The sequence below is a fragment of the Oncorhynchus clarkii genome, chromosome 16, assembly GCF_045791955.1.
Source record: "Oncorhynchus clarkii lewisi isolate Uvic-CL-2024 chromosome 16, UVic_Ocla_1.0, whole genome shotgun sequence".
NCBI lineage: Eukaryota > Metazoa > Chordata > Actinopteri > Salmoniformes > Salmonidae > Oncorhynchus > Oncorhynchus clarkii.
This window is the reverse complement of record NC_092162.1, coordinates 23,531,655-23,557,297: the sequence shown is the minus strand read 5'-3', so window position 1 is coordinate 23,557,297 and position 25,643 is coordinate 23,531,655. Positions and strand designations below refer to the sequence as shown.

Genomic DNA, 25,643 nt, shown 5'->3' with positions numbered 1-25,643 from the left:
GAAAGACTCACAGCTGTAATCTCTGCCAAAGGTAATTCTAACATGTTTTGACTCAGGGGTTTGAATACTTATCTTATCAAGATAGTGTTTTATATTCCACGAATTAACAAAAATATAGAGAATTTTTCTTCCTCTTTGACATTGCAGAGTATTTTGTGGCGATCGTTGACAAAGATGTTACAATTAAATTCATTTTCATCCCACATTGTAACACAACAAAATGTGGAAAAAGTCAAGGGGTGTGAATACTTTCTAAAAGCACTGTACATAGACAGGTTGCGGGGGGCTGACACACTGGGTGCCCAGGGAGCTGTTGTTGTGGGGAGTTAAGTGTTTTGCTCAAGGGCAGGCAATGGCGTCTAGGATCTGATAACAGCAACCTTCCTGTTGCCAGCTCTCACCTTCCGGTGGCTGTCTCGCCTCTCGAACCGCTTAGGTTACCTGCCGCCTAGGGGGCAACGTCCTGGAATGGAACGTCGTATCAGAGCGGTGGGTGACCAAATATGGCCAAAATAAGCACAGCATCCAGAGGCAGACGATCAGATGAGACCCTTCACGTCTTAACATTCCCCTCCTCATCTACACTGGAACTGGAACCCAACCAGATATTAAAATGACATTCATTATGAGAGATTACATTTATTCTCAAATAAGATCATCTTGGAGGTTTGTGGTATTTTTCATATGGCACCAGGACCAGAAACATCAATGGTGCATGCTTGGAATGATATAGGCTATGGACGTTATTGTCAGAATCATCGGTAAACCCAGACCAATGTGACGTACACTGACCACCTTTACATAATGACTCTGGTCTTTGTGCACCCAAAAACTCATTTTTTCTATCCTCCTCTGCTGGACAATTTAGAAGTTCACTTCAATGTTTACATGTTCAGTCAAGTTTTTAATTTATTTATTTATTTTTATGTTCAGTCAAGTTACCGAAAGCCAAGGTGAGAAACTTCAGAGTTAAACGAACAAGGTCAGGCTCTGGTATAGTCACTCTTTCTGGGGTGTGTCCCAAATGGCATCATATTCCTTATATAGTGCACAATTTTTGACCAGAGACCTATGGGCCCTGGTCATAAGTACTGCAGAGCACTATGTAGGGAATAGGGTGCCATTTGGAACGCAACCTGATGTCTTGATGCATTGAAAAAACAAAGAGTGGATTCCCAATTCCCGCTCCTCCTCTCCGGCCTCAGCTGACAGCCATACGAGGGAAGCACGGGAAGTGCCAAGGAATGTCCCACCGCCACAGCAAATATTTAGCTGTCAGAGTTGAGAGGGCAGCATTTAAAGGCCCAATGCAGTCAATGACTTGATTTTCCTGTGTTTTATTTACAGTATATTTCCACACTATGATGTTGGAATAATACTGTGAAATTGTGAAAATTATGATAATGCCATTTTAGTGTAAGAGCTGTTTGAAAAGACTGTCTGAAATTTCAACCTGTTTTAGTGGGATAGAGTTTTGGTCTGCCCGGTGACATCCCCAGGTAAATTAGTTAATAGACCAATAAGAAAGAGAGTTCCAAACCTCTCTGCCAATAACAGATAGTTTTCAGTTTCATTTATTATATATATATATATATACATATATATTCCGTTTTATTTACTATATTTATATATATATATTCTCATCAGCTGTAGTACAATATGATACAAAACATAGAAAAACAAAACTTTTTCTGCACTGGGCCTTTAATATATTTAGCTGGGCCCTGGTCAAAAGTAGTGCACTATAGGAAATAGGTTGCCATTTTGAATGCACCCATTATTTATGTGAGGTGGTCTACATAGCATTTCCCTGGAGGCCATTTTGAGGAGCTGATAGACTGACTGATGTTTGGGAGAGAGAGCGGTATGGCACTGCACCATTCCAACACTGACAGACTACAGTACAAAGGCAGGCAAGCAGGCGTAAGACATTAGGCTTATACTGGCATCCAACAAAAACACACTCTCCTATACCTCATTTCACAACCATGAGGTAAGATGGTCATTAGTGCTTAATAGCCAGTGCCAGACGAGGAAGGTTTTAAGAAAATAAACCCAACTCTGTACGTAACATGCCAAAAACCTTTACCTAAGAAAGATAGACCACTAACAAAGTAAAAAAAGAATGATAGTGAGTTTTTTGTTTATTTAGTTTTCCAATTCTTAAAAATATCGCCTCTCGCCTGTCTACCTACAGTATATGTCTATTTGGTTACACTGCGCAGAGCTATTTTTCCACATGACCTCTCTATCACTGGAAAACTCAGGGGGAAAAGGACACTTTGGAGAAAGTGAAAAATGGAGTATCGCATGAAGACTGGACAGTTAGCCTGCATCCCAAATGGTACCCTATTCCCGACACATGGGCCTTGGTCAAAAGTAGTGGATTATGTAGGGAATAGGATACCATTTGGGATGCAGCCAAGATAGACTGTGGGGGCTGTGAACTGGATCATCAGTCAGTGGCACACTCCCCTCTGCTAAGGCACTGGATTCACTCCGTGAGTCTTTACCCATCACATTCCACACTCCACTCCACCTCCCGACCATGTGTGCTCTCCTGTGAGTTTACACGAAAACAGATGAGCAGATCCCAAGGTATCTGAACAGCATCAATTTGGAGGTTGCGCAGGGCCATGGATACGGTATACAGAGTCTGTCATTGTGTGTGTGTGTAATGTGTGTGTGTGTGCATGTGGGGGTGTCTGTGAGCGTGTGTAATGTGTGTGTGTGTGTGTGTGTGGGTGTCTGTGAGCGTGTGTAATGTGTGTGTGTGTGTGGGTGTCTGTGAGCGTGTGTAATGTGTGTGTGTGGGTGTCTGTGAGCGTGTGTAATGTGTGTGTGTGTGGGGGTGTGTCTGTGAGCGTGTGTAATGTGTGTGTGTGTGTGGGGGTGTCTGTGAGCGTGTGTAATGTGTGTGTGTGTGTAATGTGTGTGTGTGTGTGTGTGTAATGTGTGTGGGTGTCTGTGATCGTGTGTAATGTGTGTGTGTGTGTGTGTGTGTGTGTGGGTGTCTGTGAGCGTGTGTAATGTGTGTGTGTGTGGGTGTCTGTGAGCGTGTGTAATGTGTGTGTGTGTGGGTGTCTGTGAGCGTGTGTAATGTGTGTGTGTGTGTGGGTGTCTGTGAGCGTGTGTAATGTGTGTGTGTGTGTGTGTGGGTGTCTGTGAGCGTGTGTAATGTGTGTGTGTGTGGGTGTCTGTGAGCGTGTGTAATGTGTGTGTGTGTGTGGGTGTCTGTGAGCGTGTGTAATGTGTGTGTGTGTGTGGGTGTCTGTGAGCGTGTGTAATGTGTGTGTGTGTGTGGGTGTCTGTGAGCGTGTGTAATGTGTGTGTGTGTGTGGGTGTCTGTGAGCGTGTGTAATGTGTGTGTGTGGGTGTCTGTGAGCGTGTGTAATGTGTGTGCGTGTGTGGGTGTCTGTGAGCGTGTGTAATGTGTGTGCGTGTGTGGGTGTCTGTGAGCGTGTGTAATGTGTGTGTGTGTGTGGGTGTCTGTGAGCATGTGTAATGTGTGTGTGTGTGTGTGTGTGAGTGTGTGTGTGTGTAATGTGTGTGCGTGTAATGTGTGTGTGTGTGTGTAATGTGTGTGTGTGTGTGGGTGTCTGTGAGCGTGTGTAATGTGTGTGTGTGTAATGTGTGTGTGTGGGTGTCTGTGAGCGTGTGTAATGTGTGTGTGTGTGTGTAATGTGTGTGTGTAATGTGTGTGTGTGTGTGTAATGTGTGTGTGTGTGTGTAATGTGTGTGTGTGTGTGTAATGTGTGTGTGTGTGTGTGTAATGTGTGTGTGTGTGTAATGTGTGTGTGTGTGTAGTGTGTGTGTGTGTGTGTGTAATGTGTGTGTGCAGACGTAGAGTGTCTTCAGAAAGTATTAACACATTTACTTAACACGTCACAAAATAAGTTGCATGGATTCACTCTGTGGGCTACCTCATCTCTGCACACCACACATATAAGTATCTGTAAAGTCCCTCAGTCGAGCAGTGAATTTCAAACACAGATTCGACCACAAAGACCAGGGAGGTTTTTGCAAAAGAAGGGCTATTAGTAGATGGGTAAAAAAAAAAAGACAGACATTGAATATTCCTTTTGAGCATGGTGAAGTTATTAATTACACTTTGGATGGTGTATCAGTACACCTAGTTACTACAAAGACACAGGTGTCCTTCCTAACTCAGTTGCTGGAGAGGAAAGAAACAGCTCAGGGATTTCTCCATGAGGCCAAAGTTAACTTTAAAACAGTTACAGAGTTGAATGGCTGTGATAGGAGGAAACTGAGGATGGATCAACAACAATGTAGTTACTCCACAATTCTAACCAGAATGACTGAGTCAAAAGAAGGAAGCTTTTACAGAATAAAATATTCCTAAATATGCATCCTGTTTGCAACAACGCACTAAAGTAATACTGCAAAAAATGTGGCAAAGCAATTCACTTTTTGTCCTGAATACAAAGTGTTATGTTTGGGGAAAATCCAATAGGATACATTACTGAGTAGCACTCTCCATATTTTCAAGCATAGTGGTGGCTGCATCATGTTATCAGTATGCTTGTAATCGTTTAGGACTGGTGAGTGTTTCAGGATAAAAAATTAATGGAATGGAGCTAAGCACAGGCAAAATCCTAGAGGAAAACTTGGTTCAGTCTGCTTTCCACCAGACACTGGGAAATGAATTAACCTTTCAGAAGGACAATAACCTAAAACACAAGGCCAAATCTACACTGGAGTTGCTTACGAAGAAGACAGTGAATGTTCCTGAGTGGCTGAGTTACAGTTTTGATTTAAATCTACTTGAAAATCTATGTCAAAACCTGAAAAAATTGTTGTCTAGCAATGATCAACAACCAATATGACAGAGCTTGAAGAATTCTGAAAATAATAATGGGCAGGTGTGGAAAGTTCTTAGAGACGCACCCAGAAAGACGCTACAAAGTATTGCTTCTACAAAGTATTGACTCAGGAGTGTGAACATTTCTGTATTTCATTTTCAACCAATTTGCTAAAATTTCTAAAAACAAGTTTTCACTTTGTCATTATGGGGTATTTTGTGTAGATGGGTGAGAGGGGGGAAAAAAACTATTTAATCAATTTTGAATTCATGCTGTAACACAATCAAAAATGTGTAATAAGTGAAAGGGTAAGAATACTTTCTGAAGGCACTGCATGTGTAGTGTGTACGTGCGTGTTTGAGACTCACCAGTGGAGACGGAGCGCGTGCAGGAAGGCGGACAGGCCTTCCATGATGAGCAGGATGCACACGGTGAGCATGGCGAAGGCCGCGAAGATGATTGACAGGCCGAAGAAGCCGCCTCCGCTCCTGGAGGATAGGCCCAGGTGCATCACCATCGTCCAAAGCACCTCCGACAGCTCTGTGGATAGAGAGAGAGAAAGAAGGAAAGAAAAAAAGAAAGATAGATAGAAAGGGGAAAGAGAGGTAGAAAGAGACAGACGGGAGATAGGGAGGTGATAAGTGAGCGATGTAAGGCGTTCATTCCACCAGTAGGTCGTTATCCACCAATTAGTGTCAACCCTCTTGCCATGTAGTATGTGCATGATTGAGTAAGTGAGAGATAGAAAATAACCGTATTGTATGTCCACTATGCTTGTGTTATGAGTGCGTGCCTACTCGTTGTGTGTGTGCACGCGCATGTATTTTTCTAGGTGCACAGAGTACGTAGTTACATGCACGTGCACAGTATATTCACCTGTGTGTAGTGTGTGTGTGTGCAGTGTGTGGGTAACACTCACGTGCATGGGCCAGACTGAGGGCCCAGAGTCGCAGGTAGGAGGCAGTGTTGGAGATGCAGCCCAGGCAGTATTCTATGGTGTGGATGGCCTGGTGGACTGCCACATCTCCAAAGTCAAACTGCAGAGAGAGGAGGTGCTCATCAGGGATGTGTTCTAAGATCAATGCTCCTTCCATTGGAACAGCATGTGCACTAAGACCTACTGCCATTCCGATGGAAACTAGATGTCTACTATTAACAATGGTCATTCCACTGGAAGCTACACAGATCTAGGCTATGGTCATGGTCAGTAGGAACAAAACAGGAAAAAAAGGATTTGAAAGAGAGTAAAAAGGAAAGAAACAGGGAGGTACCACCTGAGCTTGTCTAATAAAAACACAGATTTGTGTTTTCCATTGCAAAAAGGTTTTGTTACAGTGTGCCCTGCTGAACATGACTCTGGCTGGTGCTGTTCAAATTCACTTTACAGTTGACTGTAAGTATGCTGTAATTCCATACTGAGTGAATTGTACCTCAAGAGGTTGCTTTATCTAATCTATCCACAACTACCGGTAATGTGGCTTTCTTCCCTTGCGTATGAGATGTGAAAAACATGAGAATCAAAATCATTCAGTTTAGCTTGGCAAGGGCAAGGCTTCCTTTTTCCATCCCTCTCTTTTGTCCTTCGATCCGCTCACAGTTCACGGAAAAGCCAGCGCTGGCTCTCATTGTTCTACTTGAAAAGGGCTTCCAACGTGATTCGCTAAGAAAAACAACACTACTGCACAGTACATGTTGCAATGGCAAATGTAAGAAGCTGAATAGCTCGGATATTGGTTTTCATCCAACATCCAGATATCAATAGCAAAACATTACAGCAACAATAAAGTCATGCCTTTTTGATATCTCAATGCACATTGGTGGGGATGGATGGACTGAGGATTGGTGAGAAAGGAGATGCAGAGAAAAAGAAAAAGTGAGCAATCAGATGGTATGGCTAAATGTTAGGGAATCCAATCAAAACTGCTTTTTGATGGACTTGCCTTGCCTTGCTACACACACACACACACGCATACACACACACACATGCTGTCCCGCCACCCACAACCCGCCAACCCCTCTTTACGCTACTGCTACCCTCTGTTCATCATATATGCATTGTCACTTTAACCATATCTACATGTACATACTACCTCAATCAGCCCGACTAACCGGTGTCTGTATGTAGCCTTGCTACTGTTATAGCCTCGCTACTGTTTTTCACTGTCTTTTTACTGTTGTTTTTATTTATTTACTTACCTTTTGTTCACCCAATACCTTTTTTGCACTATTAGTTAGAGCCTATACGAAAGCATTTCACTGTAAGTGCTACACCTGTTGTATTCGGCACACGTGACAAATAAACTTTGATTTGATTTGATGCACACACACGTCATTCTTGGGTGGTTGACAGAGAGTGGGTAGGTAGGCAGGTTGGGTAAACAGACAGGGCACAGAATACTGTCATTGGGGACAGGCAGACGCACAGCATGCCGGGATGCACGGCCTGGCTCTTACCGGTTCCTCCTCTGCATGCTTGAAAGTAAGCAGAGGTCAAAGGTTAGTGGCAGGGTTCAGGAAGCAATTTGTTATATGACTACCGTGATGGCAAAAAATGATCACAAAAAAATGAATAGCATGCATTACATAACATTCTATGGCTCTTTGCGACAACATAATAACAGTTTTAGTTAATCCAGCATTTTGCTAAATGTTTAAACGTTCAGAAAAGGTGCCAGAGAATGTCTGGTTGGCCTTCCAGTGAATCATTACTTTAAAAGATGCTCCCAACACCCACAATGAAATTATATCATCTTGGACACAGTACACATTTCATAGTAGTCGTAGTTTGTATTACAGAACAAGCCAGCAATTTTTTTGTAAACATATAAACCTTTTCATAAGAAATCATCAAAGTATACTCTTATTGGACTATCAAGTACACTTTCTCTGTAAAAAACAAACCTCTTACCAGGATATATAATGTAACATTAGGCCTACATGAAAAACCCCAGAACCTCTGACTCAGAAACAATATTTTCCAAATTCCATTCCCTGATGCAATGACTCACTGAGGCTGGTTCTCATGCAAAATCACCTCACTGTTTACTTTTCTGAACCCACTGTGAAACAGAAAATCCATTTCTTATCTCTTCCATTCCATCCCCCCTGCCCTCACTTGTACCCACATCCCCCCTTCACTCAATAACACACAGAAAGAAGTGCTGCTATTTGAAACACACGTCTAAGAGGAAGACGATGTAACGAAGCTACTTAGTGAGGGTACATTAATGGGTTTTAAGTCATTGCTGCTACATAAGGAATAGAGTGAGGCAGTACGTGCTGTAGTCTACAAAGATACCACAAATTCTGTAAAAAGGTCCACAGACTCATTCCTTTAAAGGGTTTCAAATGGTTTGAGAGAAAGATCCAGAGGAAGAGCTATACTGTAGTTATGAACGAGAGGTCTTAAAAGGTGTGATAAAAAACGGGATGATTTCAAATGAGAGAGGGGAACGAAGTGCTTTCTAATGAGAAAGAGATACAACGTTTGAAAGGGAGAAAGGTCATAATACATGTTTAAGAATGGCAGAAGGAAGAAAGGTCCGAAGTGGGAAGATATTCGATTCTATTCTAAGCTGAGAGAAAACCAGATGATAGATATCCAGCTCAGATTTTTTTTGAATTAACTTTCAGTCTGAAATTATGGTACTTCAAAGCCAAAATGTCAGAAAGGTACGTGGTCAGTTAACCCCTTGGCTCACCTCGTCTCCGTCCTCAGAGTGCTGTGAGAGCGCGTCGTGGTCCATGATACCAGCTTCATCCTCCGTGGGCCCGTTGCCCACCCGCACCCCTCCGAATTTCTGTGTGCCCTGTTGGGTGAGTCCGGTTGATGAGGACACGCCTGTTTGCTCTAAAGATTGCTCTAGATTCTCTGCAGGGCATTCTTCCCTCTTCTGTGACTAGATACAAAAGCCACAAGATCTGTGTCTGGCTTAAAGCACGCCTTGGGGTGTTATGTTTGCGTTTGGCACTTAGGGGGGCACCCAACAAGCAGATTGATATGGGAGAAAAAAAAGTAAAATATATGTAAAATACATGTAAAAATGTTAATCATGTATGCAAAATACATGTAAAATATATGTAAAATACATGTAAAAATGTTAATCATGTATGCAAAATACATGTAAAATATATGTAAAAATGTTAATCATGTATGCAAAATACATGTAAAATATATGTAAAATACATGTAAAAATGTTAATCATGTATGCAAAATACATGTAAAAATGTTAATCATGTATGCAAAATACATGTAAAATATATGGAAAAAAAGACATGGAAAATATATGTCAAATATTTAAAATTATGGGGAATATTGTACAAATTGGAGACTTGTTAGGTGCCACTAATATGCCAAACAAGCAAAGCTAGCCCTGTGTTAATCAAATAACAAAATAAGTATTTTTTACATGCAGCTAAATTATTTCTAATCTCTTTGTAATCTTTTATCAAAATATAGCAAAGTAAATATACTTGTTTTACTTCACAGATTTTCCAAGGCATGCTTTAAGCATCATTGTATGGCAAAACACAACCAAGCACAACATTACAGAAATACAACATACAGTCCATAGAAACGAAAGGCCACGGAAAAAGCGAAAGAAAACGACAACAGGTTCTCAAAAACAGGTAATCAACTAGAGTCGTAAAGGTTAAAGGTTAGATCTGATGAACATACCAGGTGCTTTTTCCACAGGTGCTGGCGCCGAAGCACCATAGTTTTCACTATCAGCATACAGGGAACACATGCAAGGGCAATCAGCACCAAAACAATCTGGATCCCCATCTATAGATTCAAAACAGAGAGAACGTTAACAGACAACATTTTGGGGACATGGAGCCTTATCAGCGACATAGGCTAACTCGCTCTCCGTGACCCTGGCTGCGCCCCCAATAGCCTAAAATAGTGACCACCTTTCCCGTTCCTTTGATTGCACTGGTGTGAGCGAGAGAGAGAGAGAGAGAGAGGGAGGGGGTAAAAGTGTTGAAAAGCTGAAAGGGTCGTAACAGGCACACCTCAAGGGTCTATCTTCTCATCTGTTAAGTTCTTTCTGATGGGAGCAGACAAAGGAAAGAAGACGAGGAAATTAAGTCACTTTTTGAGTCACTATTGAGATGCAGCCCCATATGCCACTGGGCATCAAAGGGACCAGAGTAGCTAGGAGAGACCGAGGGATGGAGGGAAGGGTCCCCCGTTCACACCTGTCCCCGGTAGAGAGGCTTATTGGTGACGTCGCCGTAGTTGAAGAGACACATGTTGATGAAGGCAATGAGGAGGCTGGGCGCGTCCTTGGAGGTGAAAGCGTCGTAGGCCGTCCACTTGTAGAAGACCAGGATGATGAGGTAGCCGAACAGGCTGGCCATGAAGACAATCTCAGGGATGAAGCCCAGGAAGATGTTCAGGGGCTTCTTGAAGTACCTGGCCCACAGTAAGAGAAAATAAAATATGAGGAGAGGAGAAGAGAATAACATTATTGACCATTACGTTTTCATGAATTAACCTTTTGTCTTTGGCACTCTGGTTTACAGGTAAAAGGTCAAAACGGACATCCAGACCACATACAGCATTAAACACAGAGGGGTACGTACAGGTGGTTGAACAGGCTGAGAGAGACGCCAAACATCATGTGGATCACTCCCAGGATCACAGACATCTTCATCTTGAAGGAGTTAAGAAAGGTCAACTTGTTGGTGGCAATGTTCCAGATCTGAAGATCACAAAGAAGAGGCGTAGATAAAGAGCTCTCATTGTCGAGATGACTCCCGGTAAGTGCAGACAGATAGACAGACACAGAGAAACAGAGGGACGGACAATATAACAGTTCAGACAGACAGACTGACTGGGCAGACAGACTTACCGGGTCTATACCCAGTGGATAGGGGCCATTGAAGACACCCGGCACGGCTGGGTCCAGCTGCAGCACCTTATTTTCATTGAGAGTTTCAAACCTAGATATATTATAGACAATTGAAGTGAACAATTTGCAGAGCGTTGCTATCATTGACAGACAGTATACATAAAGGGGGTTCTAGTATGCATTGCTGGAAAGTGCACCAATATTAGATTTTAAAAAGCCTGGTATAATAAATGAAGTGCCCTGTAATATACCCCAGATGGAACTTTCAATAAATCAGATTTTGTATATAAATAAATAAAGACTTGCTAAATGTCCCTCTGTACACTCACTGTGACTTCTCTGAAGATTTTAAACTCTAAAAGTCAAAGCCGTTGGGGGTACTAAGCTAACATATGAAATTATTTTAAGATGGTCATACTATGGATCATTTAGCAATTTGATTTGGAATTTTAAGACCCCGCAGTGCTAGAGGAGTCACTACAGACCTGGGTTTGATCCCAAGACGTATCACAACCGGCTGTGACCGGGAGTCCCACAGGGAGGAGCACAATTGGCCCAGCATCGTCCAGGTTAGGAGAGGGTTTGGCCGGGAGGGCTTTTCTTGGCTCATCGCGCTCTAGCGACTCCTTGTGGCGGGCCGGGCGCCTGCAGGCTGACCTCGTCGTCAGTTGAACAGTGTTTCCTCCGACACATTGGTGCGGCTGGCTTCCGGATTAAGGCGGGTGGATGTAAAGAAGAGCGGTTTGGCGGGTCATGTTTCGGAGGACGCATGACTTAACCTTCGCCTCCTGAGCCCGTTGAGGAGTTGCAGCGATGAGACAAGATCGAAATCGGGGAGATAATTGGGGTAAAATACAAGAAAAAAGAAAAAATATGATACAATTTTGAACTTGGCCTTTAATACTACAGCGCCTAGAAATGCATTGAATTAAACATTCATTAATGGCAAAAAAGACAGTTAAAAAATAAATCATAAGGAATAAGGTTTTGAAGTGTCTATCCTATATCTAGGAGATATAAGAAAGCTCAGGGAATATTTTAGTTTTTTTGGACACATATTTAACCTCTTATTTTTGTTGCCACAAAACCACCTCCATACTTCCATTTGTTTGTATGGGTTACCTTCAGACAAGTCCCATGACACTTGTGGGGGTCATAGAGCAAAACGGAGCAATGTCTCCCCTTTCCATAGTGGGGTCATATTAGTTTGTATCTCAAACGGTTCCGATGCTACAGACAGAAGTTGGCACATCAGTGTTACCAACTTCAGAAGAGTTTAACATCCGCTCGTCATGACAGTGTTAAAATTAGGTGAATTAAAATGTTTTCACCATGTTATACTACACAAAAAGGACACCTTTCGTGGAAAAACCCTGCTACGACATTAACTGGAATGAAAGTTTGAGTATTTTATTTTTTTTTTACAATATGTTAAACAGCAATCATGCTATTGAAATCTCCCGTGGTGGGTGTATCCTTTTGTTGTTAGCTAATGTCAAAGCTTGTTACCAAGAACTGCCTTCTCCCAATTGGCTGTCGCGCAGTCGCGTGAGTGATTGGTTGGTTATTGGTGGATTTATAGGTTGGACAGTTAACTGACGGATAACTTACGTCCAGTTGGCTCCCTTGGGGCTGAACATGGGCCGGACACTCCAACCGGAGCCAAACATGTTGAGGGATTTGGAAAAGCAATCGTTGTAGATGATACCGGTGTAGACAGAGAAGATTCCCATCAGCAGGATGATGTAGCGTCCAGCGAATACCATGTTGAACATCTGCCAGGGCAGGGAGAGTATGAACACACATTGGAGCACTGGCCTGGGTCATGTTCATTGGCACAGAAAGGAAAAAACGGACAGAGAGGGAAAAAGTAGACCAGTCCAATAAGAAACAATCATTTTAATTTCCCTTTGTAAAACGTTGGAAAATGTTTTCTGTTGCGTACCCTAATGAACACGACCCAGGCCTCACCTGGTAAAGAATGCATCCGTCATTGCCTGTACCAGCCATCATTCAACACTCAACTACACCAAACACTAAAACATTACTTAAATTGCCCCAAGTTATGTAGCCTACTGTACAAGAGAGGGTAGTTTGCCAAATTACATCTACAATACATTGGCCTAATTATCTCCTTCCTCCCAAAGTGTGCACTTGCTCACATCCCTTCACTGACTTTAAAGGAACTAAGTGTTATAAGAAACATGGTGGAAACTCACCCTGGCCCATTCATTCCCCAATCCAATGCTTTTAGGTTTGTGAGATGTAGTGAACGAGTGCACACTTCAGGAGAAAGGAGATATGAATCGAATCGGAAGCACACAATGTCATCAGCGCTCTTGGTGGGACGTACCTCATTGTCAGTCTTCTGGGAGAGGATGCGGCTCTCTCGGATGACCAGGTAGAGGGCGGCGCAGGTCATCAGCACACCGTGACCCATGTCCCCGAACATGACGGCAAACAGGAAAGGGAAAGTGATGATGGTGTACGGTGCTGTAGGAAGGAGCACACAATAAGACACATCGCAGTGGACAGTACAACACAATGGCATGGGGGAAAACAACAACAAGATACAGATAGAGACACAAGCAACACAAGAGACAAAACAAGAGACAAAGCAACACAAGACACAAAACACACAGAGACATGACAGTTATGTAGACACAACAAAACAGACAGACAAAACAACACACAAAGACACAACAGCATACATAGACACAACAACAACGACAGAAAGACACAACAACAACAACACAGAGGCACACCTGGGTTAATCTCCCGGTAATTTCCGATCCCGTAAGCGTCCACGATGTTCTGGAATCCAGAGGTGAACTTATTGGTCTTGTTGAAGGTGGGCGGAGTCTGCTTGGTGGTCATCCTGTTGAGAATGGAGGGCACTGTGGAGCCACTCCTCTCCTGTAAAACACACCAATCCACAATGAGTCACCGCTATGGGGTGAAGTTTGCCCTAGGTACAACTCTAGGATCAGCTTCCCCTCCCCCAATCCTAACCTTAATCATTAGTGAGGAAAATGCAAATCTGACCCAAGATCAGCATCTAGGGGAAACTTCACCCTATACCAGAATTACCTGACAAATGCCAATTCACCTTCGCAAGCCCATTACAAACCTGATACAGCCAATACACAAACACCATTTTCATATTTTCAGATGACTCAGTGAGGAGGTTGCCATATCACTTAGACCAATGAGTAATGGGAGAAGGAACAGACCCCAGGTCAGTTCTGCAGACCAAAGACTGGGCAGAAGCACTGTTGTATTTGGCTACATGATAACATTACATCAACGTTGGCCTATTCCTGTAATTTCATTTAGCTTTAGATAAGAACAGGGCACAGAAAGAGTACATTCCATAGACCTCTGGGTGAACTGGTGAAAATTGTGCGTGTTGTTAGTTTAGTTTGCCTGGCAAAACAGATTGCACAATGACAATCTGCATGTATTTGATATCTATCAATATAATTTCTCCCTTTATTATGATTACTGTCCAATTCCAAGTATATCTATTCGACTCAAATTCTATGGTGTTTATAAAGAATGCAATTTATTGTCGTCTTGTATTAAATTCCAAATGTTCATCATCAAAACAACAACAGGAAGTGAGGTAATGAACTAAAGGGAGGTTCCTGCCTCAGAGCTCTAATCCTTCTGATTTGCAGACCCGACTCACCGTTCCTCGGCGCAGGGCGAACTGGATGGAGTCCAGGTCGGATACAGGGCACCACACCTCGGCGATCAGGCACTTCTGGGTGACGTCGATGTTGCACAGATTCAGCGTGTGGTAAATGGCCTTCATCTTCCTCACCTTGATGAACCACACCCTCATGGTCTTGGCTGCAGCCTGGAGCACCCTCTGTCTGTGGTCCTCTGTCTGGTTCAGCACCTGCACGGGAGAAAAGAGGGTTTTGTTAGCCCGTTGAGCTAAAGCCTAGGTATTATTTCGGGGGAGCTAACGTAAGTCTTCAGGTCGTTGGTGCAGTTTAATGATTAAATATCTGGTTTTGGACCTGCACAGACAACAAGATGGTGTTAGCTAAGCCTAGGTAGTAGGTATTATCTCAGGGGAGCTAAAGCAAGTCTTCAGGCCTCAGATGGTTCAGACATAGACCGTAGTATAGTAGCCATTTTAGGTATGCGAAAATATTCCGTATTATAGTATATAACATTTCCAAAATCGAGTATGCTTTAAATGCCAGGATGTTATACTCACTTCGGCTTTTCATCTAGTAGAATTCGCTGCACACTTTTGAGGAAAATAATCGTCTTTCCAGGCACATGTGTTTGACAACAGCTGATAGTCAGCTGATAATGAGATAAGGGGACACACTGTAACCAAGTGAGCAAATAGCGGGTATCAATGAAATTGCACATTAGACGACGCATTCATAGGAAGGGTGAGCCGAGTATGTTGATATTTTTTGCTTACTGTATTAACTTTGACTAAACAGTATGTAGTTTTAGTAAGTAGTAGGAAAAACAGATTTCGGACACGGCCACTATGATTTAATTTATTTTAAAGCTTGAGCACGGTGAATCCCCTGGAGGGCAGGGTTAGAGGAGGACAGAGGGAGTCTTCCCTTTCAAGCAGAACCACATTATTTTTTTTATAAGGATAGAGTTCAACACAATTATTGTTATACGAGGCAAAAGACCTCTACCGACTAGTACTGAGATACTGCACATGTGCACATCCCAACATCGAGAACCTTGTGCGACGTAAACCAACAGTATCAAGGGACTGTGCAACACAAGCACACACATAGAAATGTGCTTTCCGGAACAATTTATGATTGCCATTGCCATATGTTGTTGATTAGCATGCAACACTGTCACACAAACACAAAAGCCCTGTGTAACAAGAATGATGTATTGGAAAACGCAAGCCTGAGAAAGGAACAAGGGGTAACTGGGTAACTTCCTCACTTGCAACAGTGAAGGGTGGCGTTCCTACCTGAAAGACGTTGCATCGCATCAACCAATCGTTACGCGCCACACCATCGACTGCATAGTCAGGCATCATATTGCTGTATCATATGATGTGGTTATTTGATATGCAGGCGTCTGCAACGTAGTCAGGCAGGAACAAACCATTTGGGACAGTTCATGGGCCCTGATTGGATGGAACTCCAATCCTACAATCATACAGTGCCTTCAGAAAGTATTCACACTCCTTGACTTATTCCACATTTTGTTGTGTTACATCCGGAATTCAAAATGGATTAGATAGATCATTTTTCTCACCCACCTAGACACAATACCCCACGACGACAAAGTGAAAACATGTTTTTATCATGTTAGCAAGTTGGTTGTTGATTGTTGCTAGACAGCCATTTTACAGTCTTGCTATAGATTTTCAAGGAGATTTGAGTCAAAACTGTAACTAGGCCACTCAGAAACATTCAATGTCGTCTTGGTAAGCAACTCCAGTGTATATTTGGCCTTGTGTTTTAGGTTATTGTCCTGCTGAAAGGTCAATGTTGGAAAGCAAACTGAACCAGGGTTTCCTCTACTACACTATCTACCAAGTGAGTTTTCATCTATATTATTCTTGCCGTCTATTTACCACCACAAAACGCTGCTGGCACTAAGACCGCACTCAACAAGCTGTATAAGGCCATAAGAAAACAAGAAAATGCTCATGCAGACGCGGCACTCCTAGTGGTCGGGGACTTTAACGCAGGCAAACTTAAATCCGTTTTGCCTAGTTTCTATCAGCATGTCACATGTGCAACCAGAGAAAAAAAACTCTAGGCCACCTTTACTCCACACGCAGAGACGCGTACAAAGCTCTCCCTCGCCCTCCATTTGGAAAATCTGACCATAATTCTATCCTCCAAGTTTTCCTGCTTACAAGCAAAAACTAAAGCAGCAAGTACCAGTGACTCGCTCAATACGGAAGTGGTCAGATGACATGGATGCTACACTACAGGACTGTTTTGCTAGCACAGACTGGAATATGTTCCGGGATTCATCCAATGTCCATACCACCTCATCGGCTTCGTCAATAAGTGCATCGACGACGTCGTACCTACTATGACCATATGTACATATCCCAACCAGAAGCTTTGGATTACAGGCAACATCCGCACGAGCTGAAGGCTAGAGCTGCCACTTTCAAGGAGCGGGACACTAATCCGGACGCTTATTAGAAATCCCACTATGCCCTCAGACGAACCATCAAACAGGCAAAGCGTTGATACAAGACAAAGATTGAATCCTACTATACCGGCTCTAACACTCAGGGCTTGCAAACTATTTCGGACTACAAAGGAAAACCCAGCCGCGAGCTGTCCAGTGATGCGAGCCTACCAGACGAGCTAAATGCCTTTTATGCTCGCTTTGAGGCAAGCAACACTGAAGACTGCACAGACGGATTACCAGGACATGTACTCAGAGCATGCAGTATGGTGCCTGGACAACAACCTCTCCTTCAATGTGAGCAAGACAAAGGAGCTGATCATAGACTACAGGAAAAGGTGGGCCGAACAGGCCCCCATTAACATCGGCGGGGCTGTAGTTGAGCAGGTCGAGAGTTTCAAGTTCCTTGGTGTCCACATCACCAACAAACTATCATGGTCCAAACACAGCAAGACAGTTGTGAAGAGGGCACGACAAACACCTTTTCCCCCTCAGGAGACAGAAAAGATTTGGCATGGGTACCCAGAACATCAAAAAGTTCTACAGCTGCACCATCGAGAGCATCCTGACCAGTTGCATCACCGTCTGGTATGGCAACTGCTCGGCATTTGACAGTAAGGCGCTACAGAGGGTAGTGCGAACAGCCCGGTACATCACTGGGGCCAAGCTTCCTGCCATCCAGGATCTATATACTAGGCGGTGTCAGAGAAAGGCCCAAAAAATTGTCAAAGACTCCAGTCACCAAAGTCGTAGACTGTTCTCTCTGCTACATCACGGCAAGCAGTACCGGAGCGCCAAGTCTAGGTCCAAAAGGCTCCTTAACAGCTTCTACCCCCAAGCCATGACTGCTGAATAATTAATCAAATGGCCACCTGGACCTCCTGAACTATCTACATTGCCCCCTGTAAACTGTAAATTGGACAGCGCAGTTAGATTAACAATACTTTAAGCTTTCTGCCCACATAAGACATGTCTACGTGCTGGGAAATGTTCTTGATACTTACAACGTCATGCTAATCCCATTAGCGCACGTTACCTCAACTGTCCCGGGGGAGGTACACCGATCCCGTAGAGGTAAAAAAAAAAGGCTCGCGGGTAATAAAAATAATATTTAGATTTTAGTTTTGGGTTAAAGAAAACGGTTAAAATCACCAGCTAAAAATGAGTTGAATTTAGGAAATCGGTTCCCAAATAATCCCACAAATAAGATAATAGATATGTAATTGTGTCTCAGTGTAATTAAGGTATGAAATGATTGTTATGTTGCGGCCCTCAACCATCAGCTCGGCCAAAAATCGCCCCCCTGCTGAATCTAGTTGCCTACCACTGGGTACGGTGTCCATATTAGGATACATGTAGCATCAAATTAACAAATCTCCCTCTGGTGGCCTCATGGGTAGAATGTTATTAATATGCCTCATCATTATTTCTATGTCAAACAATTTTGTTATATTTCAGTCATCTGTGATGTACATAAAGTGTAATATTGGGATGCAAACCCAAAAGTGAATACATTTTCAACTCTATATCTGACATGGTGTCTTTGTTTAAGGTGTATACCTTATACCTGTGTGAAGTGTATACCTTGGTTTCAAAGTAGATTTGTTTGACAACCAAAAAACACTGTGTCTGCACACTGCAGTAAATGGTTAAGTGACAATGTGTTCATTGTCTTGCATACCATCTGGAGGTCGTCAATACGGGTGTTGACCCCAGCAGCCATCTCCTTCCTTTCCTGGGGAGTCTCGGGGCAGGGGTAGAGGGAGGCCCGGAACCTGGAACACACAACCCACAGTTTACATACTGACTTACAATTATACTGTAGGTAACCATAGAATTAGATTTACTGTACTAGAAAACAGACATTCCCAATGTTCTGTGATCAGATAACGAAACGTCACAACTGATAAACTCGGGTATCATCATTCTGGCCCAAGTTTCCCGACTTAAAGGGTCGTTGTAGGGGTTATTTCCGTGTCGGGAACTCGTATATCTACATTTCTGACAGCACTCAAATGCTAAATGAATGGACGAACTGTGTACTGACTAGTGGTAGTAACGTACCCCTCACATATCTTCTTGACTCTGTTCTTCAGCTGATCGCCTTGGAAAAAGATGATGAAGACTGACTTGTGGACTTGGTCGCCCTGTAAGAGAGAAAGAGTCAATCATCTCACCAATCATTTTTCATCTTTATTGGTGTATCAATTTTTTTGACAAACTTTTTATACTAAATTATTTTTATCCTTTTAGGTGCTCAGTTCACAGACAGGCGTGTAAACATAATAACATTTCAAAAATACATACACAAAGAATCGAAAGACAGTAGAGAATAAGAACAAACATACAACACAAAGCACACACACACATTATATATTTTTTTAATATGAAGTAAGATTTAAAAAACGTTATTGACAGACCGTGGCGGGGTCCTCCAGAGGGTCCTCGATTTCTGCCTGACGTAAAAAGACGTTGCCGCGGCACACTCTCCACAGCATCCTCTCAAAGGTAGGGATCCTCTCCCGGCTGATCACCCCAGCAACAAACCTGCTCGGGCCAAATTAAAATATTTCAGGTTCTGGCCAATAAAATGCACTGTACATGATCCCTCTGGGTTGTCGTGACATTTTTCCTGACATAGGTGCCTGGTTCCAGATCTGTTTGTCCTTTTGGCATAACAACAACCATATGAGTTGCTACAGAACAAACTGATCTGGGACCAGCCTAATAGCATTAACCCCAATACGTCAATGGCTAATAGACGCAATAGGCGCCAACGGGAACAGTGCAAAACAAATGTGTTGACGGATGGATGAGCCCAAGTTGTTTGCTGTTCTGTCGCTGTGTGTCACACACCTGAGATATCTCTGTTTTCTTTATATTTTGGTTAGGTCAGGGTGTGATTAGGATGGGTACGCTAGTTTTTCTATTGTCAAGGGTTTTTTGTATGTCTACAGTAAGTTGTCTTTGTGCACTCCAGTAGCTTCACATTTAGTTTGTTCTTTATTGTTTTTGTTCGGCGTTCATTTAATAAATAGAGAATGTACGAATACAACGCTGCACCTTGGTCTCCTTCATATGACGAACGTGACAGAAGATCCCACCATAAAAAGACCAAGCAGCGTGTTCAAGAGGAGTGGACATCCTGGGCCCGGGAGACAGATGAGTGGAGGACATCCTGGACCTGGGAGGAGGTAATGGCAGGGGACAAGACCCTGCCATGGAAGCAGGTGGAGATAGCACAGGAGTAACAGCGACGATACGAGGGGAGACGGCTAGCACGGAAGCCCAAGAGGCAGCTCCAAAAAAAGATTGGGGGGTGGCACACAGGGAGATTGGCAGAGTCAGGGGTTAGACCTGAGCCAACTCCCCGTGCTTACCGTGGGGATCGTGTGACTGGTCAGACACCGTGTTACACAGTGATGTGCACGGTGTCTCCAGCTCGCATTCATAGCCCGGTGAGCTCTATTCCAGCTCCTCGCATTTGCCGGGCTAGAATGGGCATTCAGCCAGGACGGATGGTGCCGGCTCAGCGCTCCTGGTCTCCAGTACACCCTCACCAGAATATCCTGCGCCGGCGCTGCGTACTGTGTCTCCGGTGCGTCTGCACAGCCCAGTGAGTCCTGTGCTAGCGCCCCTCACTTGCCGGGCTCAAGTGAGCATCCAGCCAGGACGCATTGTGCCAGCTCTACGCTCCAGATCTCAAGGGCGCTTCCACAGTCCAGTACGTCCTGTGCCTCCTCTCCGCACTCGCCCTGAGGTGCCTGTCACCATCCCGGGAACCACCAGTGCCGGCACCACGCTTCGGTTCCAGTGCACCTTCAGAGTCCAGTACGTCCTGTGCCTGCTCCTCGCACTCTACCTGAGGTGCATGTTTTCAGCCCTGTGCCACCTGTACCGGTCTCATGCACCAGGCCTCCAGTGTGCCTCCACAGTCCAGTACGTCCTGTGCCTGCTCCCCGCACTCGCCCTGAGATGTGTGTCTTCAGCCCGGTACCACCAGTGCCGGCACCACGCATCAGGTCTCCAGTGCGCCTTCACAGTCCAGAGATTCCGGCGACAGTTCCCAGTCCAGAGCTTCCGGCGACGTTTCACAGTCCGGAACCTCCAGAGACGGGTACTGTCTACAGTAAGTTGTCTTTGTGCACTCCAGTAGCTTCACATTTCGTTTGTTCTTTATTGTTTTTGTTCGGCGTTCATTTAATAAATAGAGAATGTACGCATACGACACTGCACCTTGGTCTCCTTCATATGACGAACGTGACACTGTGACTATAGGTCATAATGAGTGTCAATTTCCCTGCTTTGTTGGTGTGGCAGCTTCATATGCTGCCATTGACCTACTGACACGCACTCACACTTACTTGCTTACGGTTGTCCATCGTATCAAAGGATGACTTCCACTTCTGAGTTAACAGTGAATTATTTGGTGACAGTAGAGTCCAATCCGAGATCCACAAACTTTATTGCAGGTGGGGCATATGCATATGCAGTCTGTGTTGGTGGAGGCAGGCATGGTTGTATATCTCCTGAGCTGTTTTTGCTGTCTCTTTGTGCTCTTCTCCTCCCACCTCTGTATACAGCTCTGGCAGAGCGGAACGGTCGGCAGCAGCATCCTCCAGGTCTGTGGGTTTGATGCTGCACTTCTTCAGCATCGTTTTTAGCTGGTCCTTGTAGCGCTTCTTCTGCCCCCCTACAGACCGCCGGCCAAGATGTAGCTGGCCATACAAGATCTTCCGCGGCAAGCGCTCCTGAGACATTCTAATGACATTCCCAAGCCAGCGCAGTTGGTGTTGGGTCACCATGGCCTCCATACTCTTGCAGTTGGTCTTAGCAAGTATTTCTGTATGGGGCACATGGTTGCGCCAGGTGATTCCCAGGATGCGCAGCAGGCATCTTATGCGGAATCGCTCGAGCTGCTTGTTGTGGTGATTGAGTGACCCAGGCTTCACAGCTGTAAAGAAGTGTGGTGATGCAGACGGCTTGATAAACAGCGTATTTGGTGTGGAGGTGGAGATCCCTGTTTTGGAAGACCCTGCGTCTGAGTTTTCCAAAGGCAGCTGATGCTTGCTTGATCCTAATTTGAATTTTAAGGTCGTTGCTGCAGTCCTCAGAGAGGATGCTGCCCAGGTATTTGAAGGACGTAACGTCACCTTTGCCAGGACCTTGACGGCAACAGCCAGAAGGGATATCCCCCGGCTGTTTCTGCAGATGGACTTGTCACCCTTGTTCTTATAGATGGTGACAATATTTGCATCCCGCTGCTGTTGGCGGACGATCTCCCGGTCCCAAACATCACTGATGTACTGGTGGAGCGTTCTAGTGCAGAAGTAACCTCCCTTCTTAAGTAGCTCTGCCTGGATGCTGTCAGCACCAGGAGTCTTGTTGTTCTTGAGGGATGGATAGCTGATAACACCTCTTGGAAGGTTGGCAAATGATTGAGGTCTTGAAGAGGTGGACGGACAGGCAGTTCTTCCAGGATGGAGTGGTCTGTAGGAGAGTGCTGATTGAGTAGTGCTTCAAAGTGGTCAGCCCACCTCATCAGTATCTGGTTTTGGTCCTTCATGAGTCAGACCATCAGCTGTTTTCATGGGGGTGATGTAGCGACTTCCCGGGCCATAGATAGCTTTAGTTGAGTTGTAGAAATTGTGCATGTTGTTTTTATCTGCATAAATTTGGATTTCCTTCGACCACCATTTGTTGTTTGCACTTCCTTGCGCGATGCATGCCATTACTTGTGAAGGGTAGCAGATGTGCGGCTGTTGAGAGTAGCCCTGTGCGCTTTGTGCATATTGTCCAGTAAAGGTTGTGATTGTGTCAGAATTCTCATCAAACCAGTCCTGATGTTTCCTACCTTTGTAGCCAATGGAGTGGGCTGCTGCCTGATAGAACACTGAGCTAATAGATGCCCACTTCTGGTCCATGGGGTCCTCTGCGTTCAGAAGAGGCTCAGTCTCCCTCAGCCTTTCAGCGAGAGAGGGGCGGGACTCGACCCTTACTGTTGCTTTCTCAAGCCGGATATAGTGCAGACGCCTCTTACTGGACTTCTGCAGACGTTGGGGGGGGGGAAGTATTCTCACCTGGAGTTTAGCCAGTATCATACGGTGATCTGTCCAGCATTCTGCACCCCTCATGACACGTGTCAGCAGGATGTTATTAGTGTCACAACGTCTCTCTATGACGTAGTCGTCCAGGTGCCAGTGTTTGGAGAGTGGGTGCATCCATGATGTTTTATATTTGTTCTTCTGCTGGAACAAGGTGTTAGTGACAATGAGATCAACCTGGCCAACACAATGCCTACCCAGCACTCCACTCCATATCCTGTTTTTCTGTCCCACCCTAGCGTTGAAGTCACCCAGCAAAAACATCTTGTCATTCCTGGGCATGCGCTGAAGGGCCTTATCTAGTGATTGGTAGAAGCAGTCCTTTGCCTCATTTTCAGATGGTAACGTTGGTGCGTATGCACTGAGAAGAGTAGCATAACGCATCTTGGCTAAGGGGATATGGAGAGACATGAGTCGTTCACTTATGCCGACAGGTGTTTCGGTGAGGCTGGGTGGAAGGCTGTTCTTAATTGCCAGTCCCACACCGTGCTGATGTTGTCCACCCGGAGGGTAACCTGACCAGAAGGAGGTGTAACCTTCTCCCTCCTCTTTCAGGGAACCTTCATCCAGGAGCCTGGTCTAACTCAGGGCAGCAATGTCAATATTATAGTGCCTTAGTTCTGCAGCAATCAAAGCTGTTCTCTGACGGGGTCTATTGCTATTATCGTCAGTGTCCAAAAGAGTTCTGATGTTCCATGTCACCAGTTTCAGGGGAATTATTTTCTTTAGCATTTTTCGACCGCTGAGTGGAACTCCCGATAGGTGCGGAAGCCTATCCACACACACACACACACACACACACACACACACACACACACACACACACACACACACACACACACACACACACACACACACACACACACACACACACACACACACACACACACACACACACACACACACACACACACACACACACACACACACACACACACACAGCCCTGACATTATCAAGCATGGATCAATGCCTGGCTCAAAGTTAATTGAAATCAGTCCCTATTAAGAGGCCAGTAGTATTTTTTTATACACCATCCACTACCATCTGTCATTTAAACTGCCTGTATATGCCTATAGGCCAAAAAGAGGTGACTTGGACATATATGAGTTAAATGATCCCCACGACAGCTAGAATATATTTTTCCTTGGGCTACAATATAATATTACAGCATGCAATGGTGTATGTATTGTACAGCTGATTGCATTCAATGTACAGTTCAAGTGCCCTATAGGGCGTACTCTAATGTATTGTATGTTAAAAGTACATCTCCTAGAACACCAGTGTTCCCCCTACCGTTATTCAAGCAGGGCGAGCCACCTAACTCTGTTAGACCCAAGCCTAACAAACTTTGGTTTCTATGGATTGCAATTGACAATTTCAGTGCCCGAGGGCTTGGAAGTTTCTTTGGGAAAACTGCTGTACGGTGCGTGTGTGTGATTGTGTGATTGTGTGTGTGTGTGTATGTGTCTCACCCGAGTCGGAGCGGTGCTCCCCGGCCACCCTCGTTACCCTCCATTAGGGCTGACGACTCTTCCATCAGGGCGGGGTCCTCCATCTGTGGAACATAAGGAATATGATGATGATGGAGATAGGAGGAAGATGCAATTTAGTCTGGCGTTACAAACCAGCAACCACTTTGTTAAGATACACTACATATACAAAAGTATGTGGACATCCCTTCAAATTAGTGTATTCGGCTATTTCAGCCACACCCGTGTATGCACCAGGTGCATAAAATCAAGCACACAGTCATGACATCTCCATAGACAAACATTGGCAGTAGAATGGCCTTATTGAAGAGCTCAGTGACTTTCAATGTGGTACCGTCATAGGATGGTAACAACAAGTCAATTTGACAAATTTCTGCCCTGCTAGAGCTGCCTCAGTCAACTGTAAGTGCTGTTATTGTGAAGTGGAAACATCTAGGAGCAACAACAGTTCAGCCACGAATTGGTAGGCAACACATGCTCACAGAACAGAACGGGACAGCCGAGTGCTGAAGTGCGTAAAAAAAGTCTGTCCTCGGTTGCAACCCTCACTACCGAGTTCCAAACTGCCTCTTGAAGCAACGTCAGCACTTAACTGTTCATCGCAAGCTTTATGAAATAGGTTTCCATGGCCGAGCAGCCCCAAACAAGCCTAAGATCACCATGCACATTGCCAAGCGTCGGCTGGAGTGGTGTAAAGCTCGCCGCTATTGGACTCTGGAGCAGTGGAAACGAGTTCTCTGGAGGGATGAATCACGCTTCACCATCTGGCATTCTGACAGATGAATCTGGGTTTGGCAGAAGCCAGGAGAACGCTACCTGCCGAATGCATGTAAATGTATGTAAAGTTTGGTGGAGGAGAAATAATGGTCTGGGGCTGTTTTTCATGGTTCCGGCTAGGCCCCTTAGTTCCTGTAAATAGAAATCTTAACACCTACAGCATACAATTACATTCTAGACTATTCTGTGCTTCCAACTTTGTGGCAACAGTTTGGGGAAGGCCCTTTCCTGTTTCAGCATGACAATTCCCCCGTGCACAAAGCGAGGTCCATAAAGAAATGGTTTATTGATATCGGTGTGGAAGAACTTGACTGGCCTGCACCAAGCCCTGACCTCAACCCCTTCGAACACCTTTGGGATGAATTGGAATGCAGTCTGCGAGCCAGGCCTAATCTGCCAACATCAGTGCCCGACCACTAATGCTCTTGTAG

At 44.5% G+C, this 25,643-nt stretch overlaps 1 protein-coding gene across 4 annotated transcripts in view; it reads right to left on the bottom strand.

Moving 5' to 3' along the window:
* The window catches only part of LOC139368218 (V-type proton ATPase 116 kDa subunit a 1-like), a 40,480-nt gene that overhangs the window by 7,849 nt on the left and 6,988 nt on the right, over positions 1–25,643 (bottom strand). For 3 of the 4 annotated variants that reach the window (XM_071106876.1, XM_071106877.1, XM_071106878.1), the window contains exons 6-21: positions 24,418–24,500; positions 19,261–19,387; positions 18,905–18,987; positions 18,522–18,615; positions 14,373–14,585; positions 13,447–13,597; positions 13,035–13,174; positions 12,293–12,456; positions 10,682–10,772; positions 10,413–10,531; positions 10,026–10,242; positions 9,502–9,609; positions 8,525–8,722; positions 7,278–7,295; positions 5,743–5,860; positions 5,192–5,363 (exon numbers count right to left, since the gene is read on the bottom strand). In XM_071106876.1, coding sequence (XP_070962977.1) covers positions 5,192–5,363; positions 5,743–5,860; positions 7,278–7,295; positions 8,525–8,722; positions 9,502–9,609; positions 10,026–10,242; positions 10,413–10,531; positions 10,682–10,772; positions 12,293–12,456; positions 13,035–13,174; positions 13,447–13,597; positions 14,373–14,585; positions 18,522–18,615; positions 18,905–18,987; positions 19,261–19,387; positions 24,418–24,500 — 2,096 coding nt within the window. The remainder of the gene's footprint in view (positions 1–5,191; positions 5,364–5,742; positions 5,861–7,277; positions 7,296–8,524; positions 8,723–9,501; positions 9,610–10,025; positions 10,243–10,412; positions 10,532–10,681; positions 10,773–12,292; positions 12,457–13,034; positions 13,175–13,446; positions 13,598–14,372; positions 14,586–18,521; positions 18,616–18,904; positions 18,988–19,260; positions 19,388–24,417; positions 24,501–25,643) is intronic. The other variant, XM_071106879.1, reaches the window with a different exon arrangement.